The sequence below is a fragment of the Centroberyx gerrardi genome, chromosome 7, assembly GCF_048128805.1.
Source record: "Centroberyx gerrardi isolate f3 chromosome 7, fCenGer3.hap1.cur.20231027, whole genome shotgun sequence".
Taxonomy (NCBI): domain Eukaryota; kingdom Metazoa; phylum Chordata; class Actinopteri; order Beryciformes; family Berycidae; genus Centroberyx; species Centroberyx gerrardi.
Window position 1 is genome coordinate 8,689,794 of NC_136003.1, and position 18,460 is coordinate 8,708,253.

General features: G+C 45.2%; 1 protein-coding gene across 1 annotated transcript; it reads left to right on the top strand.

Annotated features, from left to right (window-relative positions):
• Positions 1-995: 995 nt before the first annotated feature.
• Positions 996-16,776, top strand: LOC139909620 (uncharacterized). Its single transcript, XM_078284418.1, has 5 exons — positions 996-1,706; positions 3,018-3,185; positions 7,990-8,114; positions 8,564-12,086; positions 14,803-16,776. Exons 1-5 carry the CDS (start codon positions 1,254-1,256, stop codon positions 15,481-15,483), a joined length of 4,950 nt encoding a protein of 1,649 aa, XP_078140544.1. The 5' UTR covers positions 996-1,253; the 3' UTR covers positions 15,484-16,776.
• Positions 16,777-18,460: the final 1,684 nt, after the last annotated feature.

Here is an 18,460-nt window from a genome sequence, read left to right on the forward strand (position 1 = left end):
ATCTGTTGTTAATCCAGTGAAGTGCAGAGGTCAAAGACTCATGCAGTAATGAGTCAAATAAATGTGTTAAAAAAAGTCTATTAGAGGCATATTACTTATTAAAATAGCACAGGAGGTCATCTTGCCCTGGGACAAGGGCTTGTCAGGACATTTACACCCCCCTCCTTAAGGCTATGTCTTTAATTTCTCCTCTTCTTTTTTCTTGTGTAAACTTGTTTCAAGTGTGTCTTTTGTTTGTCTTTATTGCAAAGCACTTTGTAAAGCTGCTATTCAGTTGCTGCTGTTACTGTTACAGTTACATTTTATGCATTTAGCTGATGCTTTTACCCAAAATAACTTACAGTCACTAGGTTCACAATACATTAGCCCACAGCAAGACAGAATACCAATATTTACTTGTGTATTTTTCAAAGGACAAAAAAAAAAGCAGGGCCTATTCCCTCCGGCTGATTTTATCAAATATCATTAATCCCACCCTATTCAGTCAAGTTGTTTCTGCTTTCTGTAATGTAATTATACGTTTCATTTGATTCCTGTCTGGCACTAGAGCAGCAGGAAACATGACAGAACAGGTAAAACAGCACTGGATGGTTGCATATGATCATCTGCTCAGCAAACTGGAACACTAATGATTTAATGAGGACTTTCAAAAGGAAGGGATGGACTCATTAATCTGACACTTAACAACTCCAGTCAGACTGAACCACACCGGGACGTCCCGGCCGGGGGGTTAAGAGGAACACATGCTCTCTTTCTCTTTCTCTCTCTCGCTCTCTCTCCCTCTCTCTGTCCATATCTATCTAACACACAAGCACACAGACACACACACACACAGAGGATCCGTTGAGGAGGTCACATGACGAAGGTTTATATGCGTGTGTGTTGTGTGTGTGTGTGTTTGCGTGTCAGGGTCACACCTGTCGGGCGGTGCCGGTGGCTGGGTGTCACTCACTCACTCACTCTCACTAAGGCGAGTCGTTCAGTCGGTAACGGAAATAATAATGGCCAAGTGCTAATCAAACATGGCCAGTCAAAGGAATTACAGGGTTTACCAAAGAAAGGGATTACATGGAGTAACTTGTACGACTAGCAACTGTTTCGGCCGCAGACGAGGAATTAGAACGCTTTTATGCAACTTTGTTTACCCAGAGTCTGGAGAAGTTGAGGAACTCGCTCCTTAACTGTCCGGCTAACTTTGTGGATTTTTTAAGCTATCTCTAGTTTTTCTTTTGCTTGTCTTTTGGGCTCGAGCCATGGCTTTGTCCCAGATACAGTGCCTGGACGATAACCACGTGAACCCGCGGACGCACGAGTCCAAACCGGAGTTCCTGTACTGCGAGGACCAGCGGCTCGCGCTGGAGGCTCTCCTCCGGGATGGTCGCGAGGCGTTCGGTAAGTTCCTGGAGGCTCGCGGCCTGCGGGGCTTCCTCTCGGACCTGGAGCTGGAGTCTTTCGCCGGGGCGGTGGAGCCGTACGACCCGGGCTCGGAGCTCTACCCGGCGGACGCGGAGGACGACGAGCCCCCGCTGTCTCTGCACTACTGGCCGGAGCTGTCGGACACGTCGGTCCCTCAGATGGACCTGGGCTGGCCGGACTGCGTTTCCTATCGGGGGGTGACGCGCACTAACGTGTACGCGCAGCCACCGCTGGATGGCCAGACGCACATCAAAGAGATTGTCAGGAAAACAATTGCGCAGGCGCAAAAGGTATTTCGGACCGTTGGAAGTGGGCAAAATTATAGACTACTCATTTAGGTTTAGCTTTGCCTTTGTGTCAGTGGTTTCTATTTCCTACCAGTGTCCAGTTTGCTCCATTCTGGTTCCAGCAAAGTGAGGAACAGTTTGCGTTCACTATAATTTAATTCACTAGAGAATTATGTAGAGAATTCATTAGATAATGAATAAAATGACTGTTCTAATCATGGGATACTTTTACTTATCTCCCCATACAGTGTAGACAATTATAAAACTCAATAGCCTAGCTACTGAATGGACAACATTTGGGGGTCCCTAGGGCTAAATCTGATCAGATGAGGGTCTGTGGCCCAATTCTGAGTATGTGACATGAAAACTGAGAACCCTGCTTCAGTATATGACACATAGGTTTACATTTCTCTGTGCCTTCACTTGGCTACCAAGTGAATATGTTGCTTCTGCATCAAAGTAGTCTTTCCTGACACACTGTCATCTATACTTTAGATGAAGCCAATGCAACTCTTGCTCAAACTCCCTTTTTTGGCTGACTAGGAGATGTTGGTTTCCTATCATTTGGAGGTCTAAAAATATAGCGAGCTGGTAAAATAGTGAAAAACCTAGTTGCCTGCAATTCTGTGTATACAAAAGATCAACTTGTTGACATAGTGTTAGGCTACTGCAGCCATGGCTCTCAGTCAGTCTCAGGTCAGAGTACAGACTGAATTACAGTGAAGATCAAAGGCAAAGTGCAGCCTGATTACGCTGCATTATCAGGGACTAAAAGAAGCGTCACACAGGCCTTTCACACTGGGCTGTGTGTGTGTGTGTGTGTGTGTGGCATGCTGCATGTGTGTGTGCATTACTGCCAGGCTGCATGTGTGTGTGTATGTGTCCCTTCATGCAGCTGACTCATCTGAAGGCACACATACATTTAGAGCACGTTTTATGATCAAGCAGCCCTTCTCAGTGGTATGTGCTAATTGACTGAAACCTCCCATGGGCATTTTTCTCAGGATAATGCTGACAGAAGCTAAATGATATATGGGTCATATACAGTATAAGTGGCATCCTTGGAGAACACTCGTAACTTCCTTAATTATTGTCTTCACTGTGTCCTGTTGCACGAACGAACTTGCGATCATATTTTCCTCAAACCTGTAAAACAGCTTGAAATCTTGTTTGTTTTGGCAGATAAGAGTAAATACAATGTAATGTGTTTGCGATGTATTTAATGCATACTTGCAATGACCTCAACCCCTAGGCTTGCATTCTTCTGCATAATAATACGGTTGTGTGTGTGTGTGTGTGTGTGTGTGTCTCCAGGTGATAGCAGTGGTGATGGACATGTTCACTGACGTTGACATCTTCAGGGACTTGCTGGATGCCGGTTTCAAGAGGAAGGTGTCCGTCTACATCCTGCTGGAACGGACGGCGCTACCTCACTTTATGTCTATGTGTCAGAGGGCCAACATGCACGCCGGACACCTCAAGGTGAGAGAAGCCCACACGGTTGTTCTTTCTGTTGAAAATCCCCTGAATCATCAGTTGAGGAAAGTTCATTCTAAATCTGGTGAAGCAGGAATTCTGGTTGTTAAACTTCCACTAGTCTTGGATTAGTGGTAGTTGGTTGAATTTCCAGCACATCCACACATATTACTGCTGTCAATTGAAAACCTTTTATCTAAAAATCATCAGTGTATCAGGAATTTTGAGAGCGACAAGCATCTATAAGGCGGTGGCTCCTAACACACGAAGCACACAAAATATCTTGCAATAACTTTCATTTCAAGTGAAAGAGAGACAAGAAATTGGAGTCATGAGATTTTTTAATGACGCATGGATAAATGCAAGCACATGCTCGCTCTCTGTCTTTCTCGCACACACACACACACACACACACACACACACACACACACACATCAAATAAGAACCTCCAAACTTCCAACTGGCACTGTACTGTAGATGAAGTTATCACCTCATTGCATCATGAGATTCACCTTGCACAGTGCCTCCTCAGAAAACAGTCACATAATGGGATGGGTACCTCAAAAAACCCGAGTGATAAAACAGATTTTAGTCATGTCACAGCAAGTGAAAGTGATTTGCATGTTTATAGCAAAATGCAGCCTTGTTTCCAGTGAATTGTATTACTGATGATGAATCATTGTCTTCATCTTGCTGTCAAACCATCCGATGGACAAGAGCCAATGCAAACACATTTCAGGTGATGTGTGTGTGTTTGTTATCTTCAATTTGATTCAGTAGTGAAAGGAGTATTATTTCCCAAGAGCAGTATTTGGCAGGCCGTTTTGAGATATGGTTAATATAATCAGAGCATTATTTAGCAGTTATGAGGTGTTGTTGTATTCAGAACAGTATTTGGCAGTTATAGATGCAGCCAAACTTCAAAGTTTGCCCGCATGCAATAGAAAGGCCGGACTTTGAATCCCTTTTCAGCCAAGCGAAGACGCTGATAGACCACACAGTGTTAAAAACTGATGTTGGCATCCAGATCAATCTAATAAACTTATTTACAATGGAAATATCATGCCATAAAACTTTATCTTTGGAACAGAAGCGACACAACCAAATCATGGTCTGCGGTTTTCTTTTTTTATTTCTAAAATATGACAGTACATACAGGGGGGAAATGTAGGCGCAGACAGTACTTGATTATATGACATATTAACATACTAACTCTAACCCTAACCAAAAAGAACTAAGCAGTTAAATGATAAACAGCAGTGAAGTGTGAGGCATTAAAAAATATGTCAGATTTCTTCAATCAGCGTGAATTTATTGCATGGAATTCTTGGAATACACTTGTATGCACTCATCTCACATTTCCTCTAATACCTTTCAGTATTATATAGTATAAAATAATAGGAAATAACCAGTATGGCTGAGATTTGCTTAATGTGAAATATGAAAAATATCTGAAAAAAGTCTGTTAATACTTTCCTGACCAGTAGCTGTCCATATCCATGTTTTACCGCTATATATATACCATATCAGTTACGTCAGCCCATGGCCTTTCTAATGCTAAAACACCATCTAACCTCTCCATTTTCTTTCACTGAAAGTCAATACAGTTAATATGCTAGAGAATTCTTCAGGTGAAAACAAAACAACGATTGCTTTCATACAAAATAATTGCGTTTGGCTCCTATAATAGCGATCACTCGATTATTCAATTATTGCAGCAGCCCTGCTTATAAGATAATTATATTCAAAGCAGTATTTGGCAGTTAGTTATACAATGGTTCAGAACAGTATTTGGCAGATAGCAAGGGATGGGATGCCATATGTTTGGACCAGTATTTGGCAAGCAGCGATGAGGTGATTAATACACAGAGAGCAGTATTTAGTAGATCAGGCTAAACCGATTTCAAGAGTTGTTAATAGGAACACACATACACACAGGCTTGCACACTCATGCACGGCATGTGGGCAGACACCGTGACACACACACACACACACACACACAGATGCACAGGGACAAGCACAGGCTCTTTCATGCAGCACACACACTCAGTTAATTCCAGGTTTGAGACATTCCAGCTATTTAGATCAAAATCACACTGGGAGTGGCATAAGCACATACCATATATCTCTCTCTATCTCTCTCTATCTCTCTCTCTCCCACACACACACATACACACACACACACACACACACACACACACACGCACACACACACTCACATGGCATGTCCTTGGCAGCTTATGCCTGGGAGGTACTAAAGTGAAACAGAAAAAGGCAATAACAGCTTGACAGACTCTCAGTACCATCTGGATCTGGATTACAAGCATAAGCCACATAACACATAACATGCCACAGTCTCATGTGGCCATTTGTGCTACATAAACATAAACATAAACAATACAGCCAATGGTTACACATCACAATTGCATGAGGCTTCTTTTTTCTTATCGTATTTGCCTATTTCATTCTTCTGGCATTGCTGTTGTAATTGGCATTTATCTTATTATTATGATGAATTGACCATTTAGCTGTAATGCAGATATAGAAGCTATGTCAAGTTATTGGGGGGGGACTTGTTTGGTAGAGGAAAAGTGGGATGGAAGAGTACTCTCCATTGTGGTTATTAAGTGGGCACTTCCTCTCTGAGATGTTCTGTTAAATTTGGCCCACAACACTTCCAGAAGGCTCATCTGTAAAATCTGGCATCCCTCCCTCCACACACATACACACACACACCCTTCTGTGAGGAGGGGGAGAGCTGTAGCAGTGGCACGTAGTGTAACCAGGATCAGTGACAAGGAGCTGACTCAAAAACTCAGTTTGTAGGGATGAGAGGAGGCGAGAGAGGGCCGCCGGGCGAGGGAGCGCCTGGCAGGATGACGAGGATGAAGGAGTGACAGCCCGGGGATAAGAATGACAAGGCGGACCGGGTAGAGGAGTGGAGAGACAGGATGGGAGGAGCGGCAGATGAGTGGAGAGATGAGTCGACGTGAGCGAGGAGGTGACAGACAGGCATCTTTCTCTTCCTGAGGCTGTCATGAGGGGAGGTGATGCCTTAGAGGGGGCCAAACAGAGGGAAGCAAACACACACACACACACACACTTAGACACACAATGGAATGCATGGGAACTCTAATGTTGCTGAAAGTGGGGTTGAAGGTGCTATGTGTAGCATTTTAACAACAATAAATCATGAGACATTACCAGCATCTGCACTGCATTTTTGTGGTAACGGGTCAGATTTTGCGGGAAATCTGCTGGATTGCTTTACGGCATGAAAAGAGATCGCTTTACGGCACAAAACAGGAAGCACTGACAATACCACTGGTGTGAGATAGAGGCGACCAATTGTCTCGACCATGGTCTCATTTGTTTGCAGTAATTATGCTAGGACATCACAGTTAAATTGACCATGTTATATTAATGTCTAAAGATGCTATACATAGCACCTTTAAGGTTGCACTAGGCTTCCCAGAAAAGCATGTAACAGTAAACAGTAACAGCATCTCCCACATAAACTACTTCTTCTTAGTGGCTGGTGAAGAGTTTCAGCCATCAATGGTGAGACGGAGTGCTTGCTTGAGACAGTTTTGACCATACCTGACACCAAAATAATAATAATAAGAAGAAGGATTTTGGCAAATAGGGTGAATCTGCAGTGTCTGAATTAGTGGGAATGGGACACTCTTCTCTGTTGCAGCCCCACTTTGGCATTTAGGCTGATAAGACGGGTGTATTTTTACATAAAAATCTTGCCTAGTACAGTTTTATAGCTTTAAGGCTCATCACCCACAGCCTAGAGCAGAACACACACACACACAGAGACACCCACACAGAAGCGGACCTTGCTGATTTTATCTAATCAGTTAGGAGAAGGAATGAACTGAGGGAAAGAGAGAGAGAGAAGGGTGGGACTGAGCGAGGAGGGAAAACAAGAACAAGTATTTCAAGTGTGAGAGGATCCGGGGCCAGGAATAATCTGCTGCATCAAGACGTCAAGATGTTTCTGAAATTCTTTGTCTCCTTGAAAATTATGAAGTCTTCTGGTTGGCACGCTCACCAGTATCTGAAAGAAAGAAAGAAAGAAAGAAAGAAAGACAGCATAGACAGAATGAGAGAAAGAGTACAGAGAGCAGAGAGAGGTGTTCAGCTCCAGCTACTTTCCATGTGTAATCTCTTATCTGAAATGTCATTAAAGTCCTTTATGACTTGAACACTGTCTACTTCCCATTTACTATTGTACATGTTAGTTCACTGTCAGAAAATACTAGCAGTGTTAGTTAAATGTTAGCATTGCCTCCCATTTTATATACTGTTATATAGATATACAGTCACACAGGTAAGTCTGTCACAGTTATACACTCAAAAGTGTTGGCAAGAGCATACACAGGTCTATGGAGTATCCCTGCCTGTTTTACTGTTTACATCATGGCCAGCAATCAGCATAATTGGTATTCAAATAGGAAGATGAGGTCACCTCATAAAATCATAACAATAACTTACCTAATGTTGTTCAGCCAACCAAAATGGGTGTTTGACACTACATGCTGTAGTTATTTGTTGCAATGTTAATTTCAGGTTAATTTGACTGTTGCCCTGACTTAAAATACAGAATGTCACTGTGTTACATGAGTACAAGTTGAATTAATGATCTAATACTGTTATGATTTGGCACTTTTTGCATTCCTAATGACTGCTGTCATTGTATTACTTCATTGCATTACTAGATATGACATCTTAACTGTGTGTGTTTGTGTGTGTGTGTGTGTGTGTGTGTGTGTGTGTGTGTGTGTGTGTGTGTGTGTGGTAGAACCTTCGTGTACGCTGTGCAGGAGGAGAAGATTTCTACACTCGGTCCTGCACCAGGGTCCGAGGCCGGCTGGGATACAGATTCATGTTCGTGGACGGAGACAAGGCTGTGTCTGGGTCGTACAGGTCAGTGTGTGTGTGTGTGTGTGTGTGTGTGTGTGTGTGAGAGAGAAGTAAAGAAAAAGAGAGAGTGTGTGAAAGAGACAGAATATCTGTGTGCTCCACCTGTCTTTGTCTTTATGTGTGTTGCATAGACAGACATGAATAGAGAGTACTGTGTCTATAAATGAGAAGTAGCCTACTCTACATACTAGAGAAACAGGTTGTGTTTGTGTGAATTTATCCTATGTACAAAAGACATAGGTTGTGTGCATGTATGTGTAGATATTTGAGTTGTGTATAAGAGCTGCGTTCTAATTCAACCGGAATCTACCTGGCTGGCTGCTCCAGTAATTTGTGATTTTAAAATGTTTACTTGGCCTTAGGTTATTTCTCGTGATGTTTGTTTTGTTATTTCCTGGTCTAGTTTAACAACAGTCTCATTCTGTGTCGATGTGTGTGTGTGTGTTCCATAGCTTCACTTGGATGTCGTCCCGGCTGGACAGACACCTCATCACCGTGGTTACAGGCCAGGCGGTGGACACCTTCGACCGGCTGTTCCGTGACCTTTACGTGACGTCCAGCGCTGTTGACCTCCGACAGGTCGCCAAGGACGCCGAACCCGAGCCGGAGTACCTCACACAGACAGCCCCCGTGGCCCCTCCCTCCGCTGATATCGCTCGGAAACTCTACAACCCCAAATACGCCCTGCTCGCCCTAGGCAACAACAGCCCCAGCCCCACCTCCTCCTCTGGCAACAACAGCCCCAAAGACTCCAACTCCCAGAATCCAGCGCTCCCGGAATCCAGGAAGAGGAGGCGGAGGAGGGCTAATAAAGGAGCCGTAGCGGAAGCTCCTCCCCTCCATCCCGGGCTAGTCGATATGGAGAAGGCGTACCTGATCCCGTACCTGCCCACCTGGCCGGAGCCCGACCCCCCCAGCGATGTTATCGGGTTCATCAACATTCGGGACGCCAGACGGCCGACCCAGGTCCATCTGCAGCGCTCTGAGAGGTTTGAGACCAGCCAGGCGATCAGGTTCAGCAGTCCGATCAGCGTGGCTGAGGTGGCCCTGCCAGAGGTTGCCAAGCCCAGACAGCTTACCGCAAAATATGAGGAGAAAAAAGTCAAGCCGACACAAGCTAACACCAAGTCTGAAGAGTCTGTGGCAGCCAGAGCGCAGCCAGCACAATTCAGTACGGGGCCTTCTGACGCTAAACTTAACGCACAGGCACCTGAACAGAAAGCACATACGTCAGGACCAAATACACACCCCGCCGAACTCAAACACACCTCTACGCATACCTCAAAATCTGAACCTAAAACAGAGACTCTCAGCACCGAGCGTAATCTGCCCTCAAACACACCCACCAACCACAACACAAGTCACAACACCAGTTCTCACCTCAACACACACACATCTCAGCCATCCAACAGCAACATACCCATCCTTAACACTGTCAGCACAAACACCCCTGAGCCACAGCCCCTCCCTGTGTTGAAAAGGGTCGGGCAAACCGAACCTAGTATAAACACACACAGCGCTGACATACATAGCACACACACCCATGACTCGAACAACGCTTGTTTACATGGCCCCTTGGTGACACATGCAGATTTACGTACACAGGCTGTTCGTACACAGCCGCAAAACCCCTCTGAAAAAGCCACCGCTCCCTCCATCCCGACTCCCACTGTCCACAACCTTGTTTCTTCTTCTTCTGCTTCTCCCATTCACCCTTGCTCTGTCAGCTCCACCTCTGAAAATACCCCCATCCCCTTTACTTCAGTGCCCTCGACCATCTCTCCACCAATCCCATCTACTCCTCTAGTGCCTTCGCCCTCCGTCAACTCTACGCCAACCTCCGCTTCTTCCCTTCCCCCTGTTACCTCTTCCTCCACGACTCTAGATCGTCCCATCACAACTGTCCCAGCTCCTCCCATCCCTTCTCCCTCCGCTTCCACTCCCCCTGTCCCTAAGCCTCGTACTGTCCAGCTGGTTATCAAAGGCAGCGGCGGCAGCGGTGGCTTGGACCCACTGGAGGTCAGCGTCGTCACAAGGCCTGGGAACTTGGCAGGCACCGGGCCACTAGTGGGCCACAGTGCGCCCGACATAGCGACTGTGACTCAAACACAACCAGGCCCTCAAGCGAAAGAAGAAGCGGAAACTGTACCAGAAATGCAGAATAAGAGCGGAACCAAAACAGGAGTACAGACAGATATTGAGAAGAACTCGAGGAAACCCAGAGAGGGATCTTTGGCCACACAGCAAACACAGAGTGGGACTTCACAGGATGTAGAGGGAATTTGCGAGGAAGCAGTTGGACTACAGAATGACTTCAAGAACATAACAAGAACGCAAATGGCCGCCAGCACCAAACTACAGGCCCAGTCAGACGTTTTGATTACCAACACACCACAGACAGGCAATTCCAAAGAAATGATGCCAAGAGAAGTTGAGACCAAGACTGTGACATTAACGGACCACAAGATCGCACCAAAGCCACAACCACACAGACCGATTGAGACAGAAGCCACAGCAAGACCGCTAACGGACTGTGAGTCCTCTAAAGCACCAAATGAAGACATTGAGAATGCGACACAATCAAAAACATACCTTGTAACAGCAGAAGAACATCAACAAGTAGCGTATTATGTATTGAAACCACAGAAAAGAGGTTCATTAGCATCTGTGGGCTCTTTATCCCCTGAACCTGACACACACAATCTTGTTTCTGCAACACACACACAGAAACACAACCCCATCTCCGGTACACCCATACCCAAACATAGTGTTGATGGTACCGCACACACATCTGCTTCACCGCACCCCTCAGACAACACCCTGAGTACCGCAAAACACAACACACCCAGCACCTTCCAAGAATCCCAACAAATCCCCAAAGTCAAGCGAATCTCGCACACGCCCGAAAAATTCCTGCGCTTACACTTCTCCGACTCGGCCACGCACGCGCCCGAGTTGCGTTCCCCGGCGCCCGAGAGAGACCCGCGGTCACACACGCCCATCTTCTGCACTCCGACGCCCGACAGACTTCCGCTGCGTACGCCCACCCCGGACTCGCAGATGCACACCCCGGACCCGCGCTGCTACACCCCGGACTTTCGGACGCCCACGTCGGACATGAGCGACGGGTACATTTCTCCGAGGGAAGACTCCACTCTCTCCACCACCTCGGAGGAGTATTACGAATGCAGCGACTCTCCTCTCTATGAGCCCGTCTTTGAGCAATTGGCTTTTCACAGCCAATGGGCAACAGAGGATCATATTAGCTTTACGCACGCAAATACAGCAACTCCTACCACTGCTAATAGCACTCCGACACGTAGTCCTGCGCACGTGAATACAAGCATTAGTGCTACTACATATGGTACAACAGACAGGAGTACTTCTGGTAGTGACACGCACAGTTTTTCTGGGTCTTCTACCACCACTAGAATCTCCTCTTCATCTTTAATTGAGAAGGGAGCGCTAATGAGGAAAGAAGGGGAAACCGCAAATGAGGAGAATGGGAGGGGAGAAGAGGAGAGGAAAATGAGCGTGTTAGAGAAGAGGAACAGGACAGAGCAAGCGTCCCCGCTTTCCCAGGGGACGGAGAGGGGAGGCAGCCGGTTATCCTTTGAAGCTAAGAGAACTGCCAACCACTTCACAGAGGGGAGAGGCGCGTCCGAGGCACCGCTGACAGCGGGAAAAGACGAGGAGGTCCAAGCCCCCAAGAGAAAGAGGGCAGTAGACTTTACACCAGCGGAGGACCTGGTCGCCGGTGGAGCGAAGCCAGGAGAGTCAACTAATGAGGGAGCAGAAACAGAAGAATTGTCTGCTGGTGAATATAAAGCTAAGGAGTTGTCTTCAGAGAGAGAGAGGCCAGAGGAAGTGTCCTCAGGTGGAGAGAGAGCAGCAGATGCGGCAGCGCTAGGACCCAGCGGTGCGGAGAGGAGAGACAGGACCCAGTCCGCCGCCAGAGAGGCTGAGGGAAAGAAGGTATGAAACCAGAGTTATTTAGTGTGGGTTCCAAATTTACTACTTTATGGATTAATACTGTTATGTTTGTTTGCCTTATGATGGAGGTCATAGTTAACCCATCTTTTTATTTACCACTACATCACATATAGTGTTTTTAACAGACGTATCACAGCTAAGATGACACAGTATCATCAAGATAATTTAATTTTCCCATGATGCACCTTTGGTCCCGACCCAGTTTTTGAAGAACAGTTCAGTGTGGACAGACTCCGGCGAGGTTCTCACTTAGGTGGTATAGTCATTAGCCTAGTTCTGTTGGTGCTCAGTCAGCTCCAAACTGGCCTAAATAGTCGGCTCATTGAATATGTGTCAAATATTTGAAAAAGTGATGAGTGTGCTCAATCTATCTTGTTTTTTTTTGTGTGACAAAGTAAATCAGCTGTTCTCAAATCTTTGAAAGTATTTTTCAATATATTTTTGCAAATGGCTGGCTAATTGGCATATTGCCAACATCAACAACAGCCTACAGCTAAATGACATCTGTCTAGTATGCCTGTCTGTCTGTCTATCTACCTATGTATCTATCTATCTATCTATCTACCTACAGGGCATCTGCCAATCCTTAAAAAATCAGAAAAAGTCTTAAATACAATTATTAGAGGCCTTATTTTTTCACAGTGCAATGACAGGTTTCTTTGCGCTGCATGTCCACTCTTGTGCAATATGGAAAACATGTTCTTTCCATGGTCAAGTCAAATCCAAGTTTCTTTGTGTAGCCCTTAATCACAGTTACAGTCTCATAGGGCTTCACAACGCCCACATCCTGGAACAATAAATGGAAACGACACATCCCATCCTTACACCACCAATGAGAACGAGAAAAAACTCCCACGAACACTTCTTTCGGGGAAAAAAATGAAAGAAGACTTGGGCAGGGCCTACCAGAGAGCGAGGATGGTCAGGCGTGCAATGGGTTCCAAGAGTGAGCAAACAAAGATTAAATGAAGCTTAGCGTCAGTTCAATCAGGATGAACACTTCATTCACAAATCTCCTCTACTCTTTCATTCACTACTCCCGCCTAATCAGTTATTTTTTGGCCCATTTATGGAGTTCTTCTCCCAGTAATCGAGCATTAGCTTCAAATGGAGTTGACGCAGGGGCAGAGCAGTGCTAATTCCCAGTTACCTGTCAAAACAACATCAGCGTTTAGCTGAAATTTGGTGTAATTATTTATCAATTCACATTAAGTCATGTGAGTGCACCAATATCACAGTGACAACATCAACATTTGTTTTTCTAAATCTGTCCTATTGCACCAAACCTACAAATTCATTCTTCTAGATTTCACCTTTGCAAATTTCTCAGTAATTGTATTGATAAAGGTTATCAGAGTGAATTAGCAATGGAAAATAGTATATGATTGTTCATAATGAATGATATGCTTATTCAATTTTTACCAATATTACTACATTCCAAGGGATTCTCTACATTGTTGGCCGTGGGTGCCCGGTACCCACAGCACCCATTCAGATTCCACTTTTGAGTCTACGCCGAAGTTTTGATCAATGTTTGATCCAATAAGTGAATTCATAAATATAGTCTCTCCCGTTTGAAATGTTGATAACAAAATAAATCCAAACAAAATAAACAGAATATGAACGCTGGGGTGAACACAGGGGGCATCGACGCCAACTCGGTCACCATCGGTGCAGACGGAGATAGGAGACGCACCCACACACACACACACACACAGCAGACGAACTCAGTCACTTACTCACACAAACAGACACGCACCAACATGATTGAGCAGGTGCACCCCGACTGGGAAAGAAAGACACGCAAACTAAATTCCCATCAGCAAGAACCTGAACTAATGCTAAGAAACTCATCAAAACATACTGTACAAAGAGACTGAGTCACTACCGGTAATTGCTGGCCAATTGATAGTGAAAATAAAGCGGTGTTAAGCTTGGATTTAAAGACATTTCATAAGTTAGCAGAAGCACATTGAAGTCACACCTGGCATGAATTGGGAGCCAGTGTAGGGCGGAAATGATAGGTGTTATGTGGACAAATTTTCTATCTATCTATCTATCTGTGTATGCAGTGCACTATGCAAGGTTACCATTTGTACTTTTGTGTGTGTGTGTGTGTGTGTGTGTGTGTGCGTGCGTGCGTGCGTGTGTGTGTCTCTACCCATTCAGCAGGGTCTGTTGAGTGTGCACCAGCAGAGCATCACTAAATTGAAACACACGACAGTTGTTCATTATTGAACAAGGAGACTGTGTGTGAATTAAAGCGACATACTTTTAATGAACCATGTGTTCGCACTAATAGAATATTGATGAATCTGTAAAAGATTGATAAGAGTTTCACATTTATTGACATAGCTTTTACTCACTCACTGTCCGGCCCTTTCTATGTAAAGTATTCAAGTCAATGAGGTGTCACTGGCATGTCTTAGCTCACTTCAGTCATGTAATATTTACAAAAGTAAAAATAAAACGTAGATTACCATTCTCACATTCACACTTGAGTGCCTCTGTCTTTGCCATTAGCAAGAGTGCATTTGTGTTACACAGTGAATTGCATTTGCGAGTTGTACATTTTTTACACTGTGTTGTAGATTGGGCGTCCGCATAGTGTTATTCATTCTTCTCTTCTCTTCTCTTCTCTTCTCTTCTCTTCTCTTCTCTTCTCTTTTCTTCTCTTCTCTTCTCTTCTCTTCCCCAGGCTCAGCGAACTCCTCCCAGACCTCCACGAGCCCAGCAGCAGCAGCAGCAGGACGTCCGAGTGTCCTCCCAGTCCCGACCGGTCCAGCCCCAAAGACCCACTCGTCCCTTCCCGGTTCCCCAGCCTCTGGCGGGGCGTCCCGGGGGAGGCCGGCCCTTCAACCAGGTGGGGAACAAAGTGCTGGATAACACCTCATCTCCCTCCAGACCGCCGCCCAGACCGGCCCCTCCGCTGGCCGCAGCCGGGGCTGCGGGTGTGGGTGTGGGTGGGGCCGGGAGGAGGCAGGCCGAGGTCTCCTCCAGCCAGCACAGCTCCCCCTACAGGCAGCCTCAGGGATTGCAGTGGAAGGCGAGAGACGGCCAGCCGCAGAGCCAGCCTCCCTACCCAAAACCCCAGGCCTCGTTTCTCCACGTACACTCCCAGCTCTATCCTCAGTCCCAACCTACCTCCTCCCAGAACCAGAGGGCCACGCAGGCCCAGCACAGCGCCAGGCAGGGCTCAGGTGCTGCGGTCAGGGAAGGGGAAGCGCCCGGGCAGGAGGAGAGCAGGACTCCATTCGGTTTCTCCTTCAGCCGGCTGTACAGCCTCAAGGGCCTGAAGGACAGGATGAGCAAACCCCCGCCACAGAGCAAGAGGAGCAGCAGCAACTCTCCAGCACAGGGACGCAAGAGCACAGGCTAGTCTGCTGCCTCAGTGACCATCTGAACTTTGAACTATGAACCATGACTTGAGGCATTGTCCTGTCTCATCTAAAGTAGGGTGCACTGTTTTCAACGTGGGAATTTGCAATTTTCTGGATTAAACCAGTATGTTTTTGCTCATGGCTGGCCAAAACAAATAGTGCCCGGATAAGTGTTTGACTCTAAAACCAATCATCTTTATCTATTTTATCGACCGTGACACATTCTACTGATATGTGACTGCACAGTCAATATCTTGTCACATAACCACTGGTCCTGAAATGGAGCTGACTTGAAAGAAGGAAGCCCTAGATAGGAGGTGAGGTTTCTTTCTCCTAACTTAAAAATGCATGACTTTCTCTTGACTTATTTCTTTAAGACTTAAGGCCCTCAGCCATTCATAAGAATATGAATAGGCTGGGAACTCTTTCACAGAGAATTACCAGGTGCCTGTATGACCTATCCTAAAGGCCAAAGCTTTCAGGATAGGTTATGACCTCTGATGTCATCAAAGGCCTGGACATCTGGAGTTAAACCCTACATGCCTCTCATAAACCATTTCAGTAAGTTTAGTAAGAATACACATGAACCATCTGCAGGTGCAGCTAATTGGCTTTGTCAATGTCTGTTTGTAATTCTCACCATTTTACATTCTGTTGACAGTCAAAACAGCAAAATAAGTAAAAGTTCACATCATGAAAGGCAGGCAAAAATACAAAAAATGAATGTTTATATTTGGTTCACATGGATTGAATGGGAGTGTTTACCCTGCTGTTGTATTATGTCATGTTTTTTCCTCCTCTGTGAGCATCTATGCAATCAAAAAAAAAAAGTGTTTTCGGTACTAATGAGAATGTAACAATTGATGTACAATGTTCTTCCAGTTTTTGTGACGCAACAGATCTTTTGTCTGATGGGTGGGCTTTGTGTTATTTTGTATTCTCCCATTGTTTGCTGTACATCAGAAGACTAAGGGAGTCCGGTTATTGATTTATTCTTTGTTTACAAAAAATCCCATTTAGATTCAAAATGCCTGCTGAGTTTTGCCTGGAAGACAAAGTCACAGCGACTATGCCCCCAAACCAAAGCATACGTTATCTGCAAAGTAGCACAATAAGCACAGCACAAAACAGAATTGTTGCTCTAAAGACAGATACAAATGTCCTGGAGATTGTAATAAGGGTGTGCAACAGTGTATGAGATGATGCCCTTGGTTTCCTCTGAAGAAAAAGGGGGAATGTGCACCGACTTGCCATTTGCAGGACAAATAAACTCATCAGTGAGATCAATGAAATGAATGCTAATCTGTTACAGTGAAAGTCGAGCCTAGGACAGAATCCACATGTGATTCCTATGATGTTGGACAATAAAATCAACATTTATGAATGTAAACAACTCTCTCACAAAACTACAAACCAGAGAACCGAGCTTCAAATCTGTGATGTAATGACAAAATTTGTAGAAAACAGTTATGAATCTATGTAATATAATTTCTGGTTCTGTGATTTTGTTTTAGGGTAGATCCCCCCCCCCTCTTCCCAGGAGATTTAATTCGATGTTTAAATGTTTATTTCAGCAAAGTAGGATCCGTGTCAATTCAAAGACCCAAATTCTCTTTATAAAATATAGATTATGAATGATGAATCGTTGCCCCTTTGGAGTTGTGAACGGCTGCTGTGCATGCTAACTGGCGCACTTGCAACCCGACGCCACCCGGCCCTCGGAGTACCGCCCGAAACGAGACAGAGCGCTAAACATCTGATAGATTTATCTCAGTGTATTTCATGTAGTGTCTCTCCTGTCAAGAAAACGGAGAGACGGAGAGAGAGAGGCGAGCGCAGATCCGGCACCGTCCCGCGGCGCGCTTGCGGTTCCGCGAGCTCCCGTTAGCGTTCAAAACACGTCGCGAACGTGTAAATATCAGCCGTGATCCATGTCAGACATGGTTGTGAATTGTGACCGAAAAGTTCTACGTTTTTGGTGCCGATGTATTTCGAACAGTAAACAGCACATCCAAAATGAACCCAAAGGAGGTTTTTCCTCAGATGTTGACGTCGGTATTCAAACACAGAGCAGACGGAGTCGTTCTTTCTGAATACAGGAAGAGGTTGTACGAGTTAATTGCGTGATAATTTGCAGCTAAGGTGTTACATTTTTACAAGAAAATCGATCCTGCTCATGAAAGAACTGACATGGTTTGAATAAAATGATTTCCTCAAGTGCAGTAAACCATGATGTTTGATAGCGCCTGACTGACTGACCTGAATTTGCATCTTGATCTTGATGCAACAAGAGGAAGAGAGAGCGGAATGAGAGATTTCTCATTAACGCTGAAATAGGCAATAAAGGAGTGAAGGACTGCAGGGTAGGAAGGTGTACAAACACACACACACACACACTAAACCACACATGCTGCCTTAGCTTCATCTTTCTCACTCTCCCCTCTTGCATTGCCCAGTGACAGTAGCTTACGCTGTGCAGTGACTGAAGAAAAACAGCAGTGAAGCACTGTGTGACCTATTTAAAGGGAATCTTTGACATTTTTCAATAGAAATCTGATCATTTTCTCCACCGGACACTTGCTACAATGTGAGGAAAATAGTTTTCTGTGTTAGCGCGTCAGGTAACCAAACAACAGCGTCATTGTTAGCATTCCCCGGTGACTAGCGATAGCATCAGCCACAAACTAGACTAGGCTTCCCACGTTTTGATAAGACCTTTGTGTTGAAGGAATAACCATTAACCAAGTGTGTAACCACTATTACTGAAAGATGCAAACCTTGTGAGTCAAACACCAGGAATGTCATCATTTGACTGCCTACTTTTGGGGACAAATGTTCATTAAAACCTCAAAATGCTACTTAGTGAAACCAAACAACGAAATTGTTGTAGATAGTGACAGATGGAAAGACACAAATTCATATAATCATATAGATGCCAGATGAGAAATGGTTTCTGAATAGTTTTCTGGGTCACGC

Coding starts and splice junctions, on each gene's coding strand:
- LOC139909620 (XM_078284418.1), top strand. CDS start 1,254: ATGGCTTTGTCCCAGATACAGTGCCTGGACGATAACCACGTGAACCCG. Junction 1,707..3,017: donor CAATTGCGCAGGCGCAAAAG/GTATTTCGGACC, acceptor GTGTGTCTCCAG/GTGATAGCAGTGGTGATGGA. Junction 12,087..14,802: donor GAGAGGCTGAGGGAAAGAAG/GTATGAAACCAG, acceptor TCTCTTCCCCAG/GCTCAGCGAACTCCTCCCAG.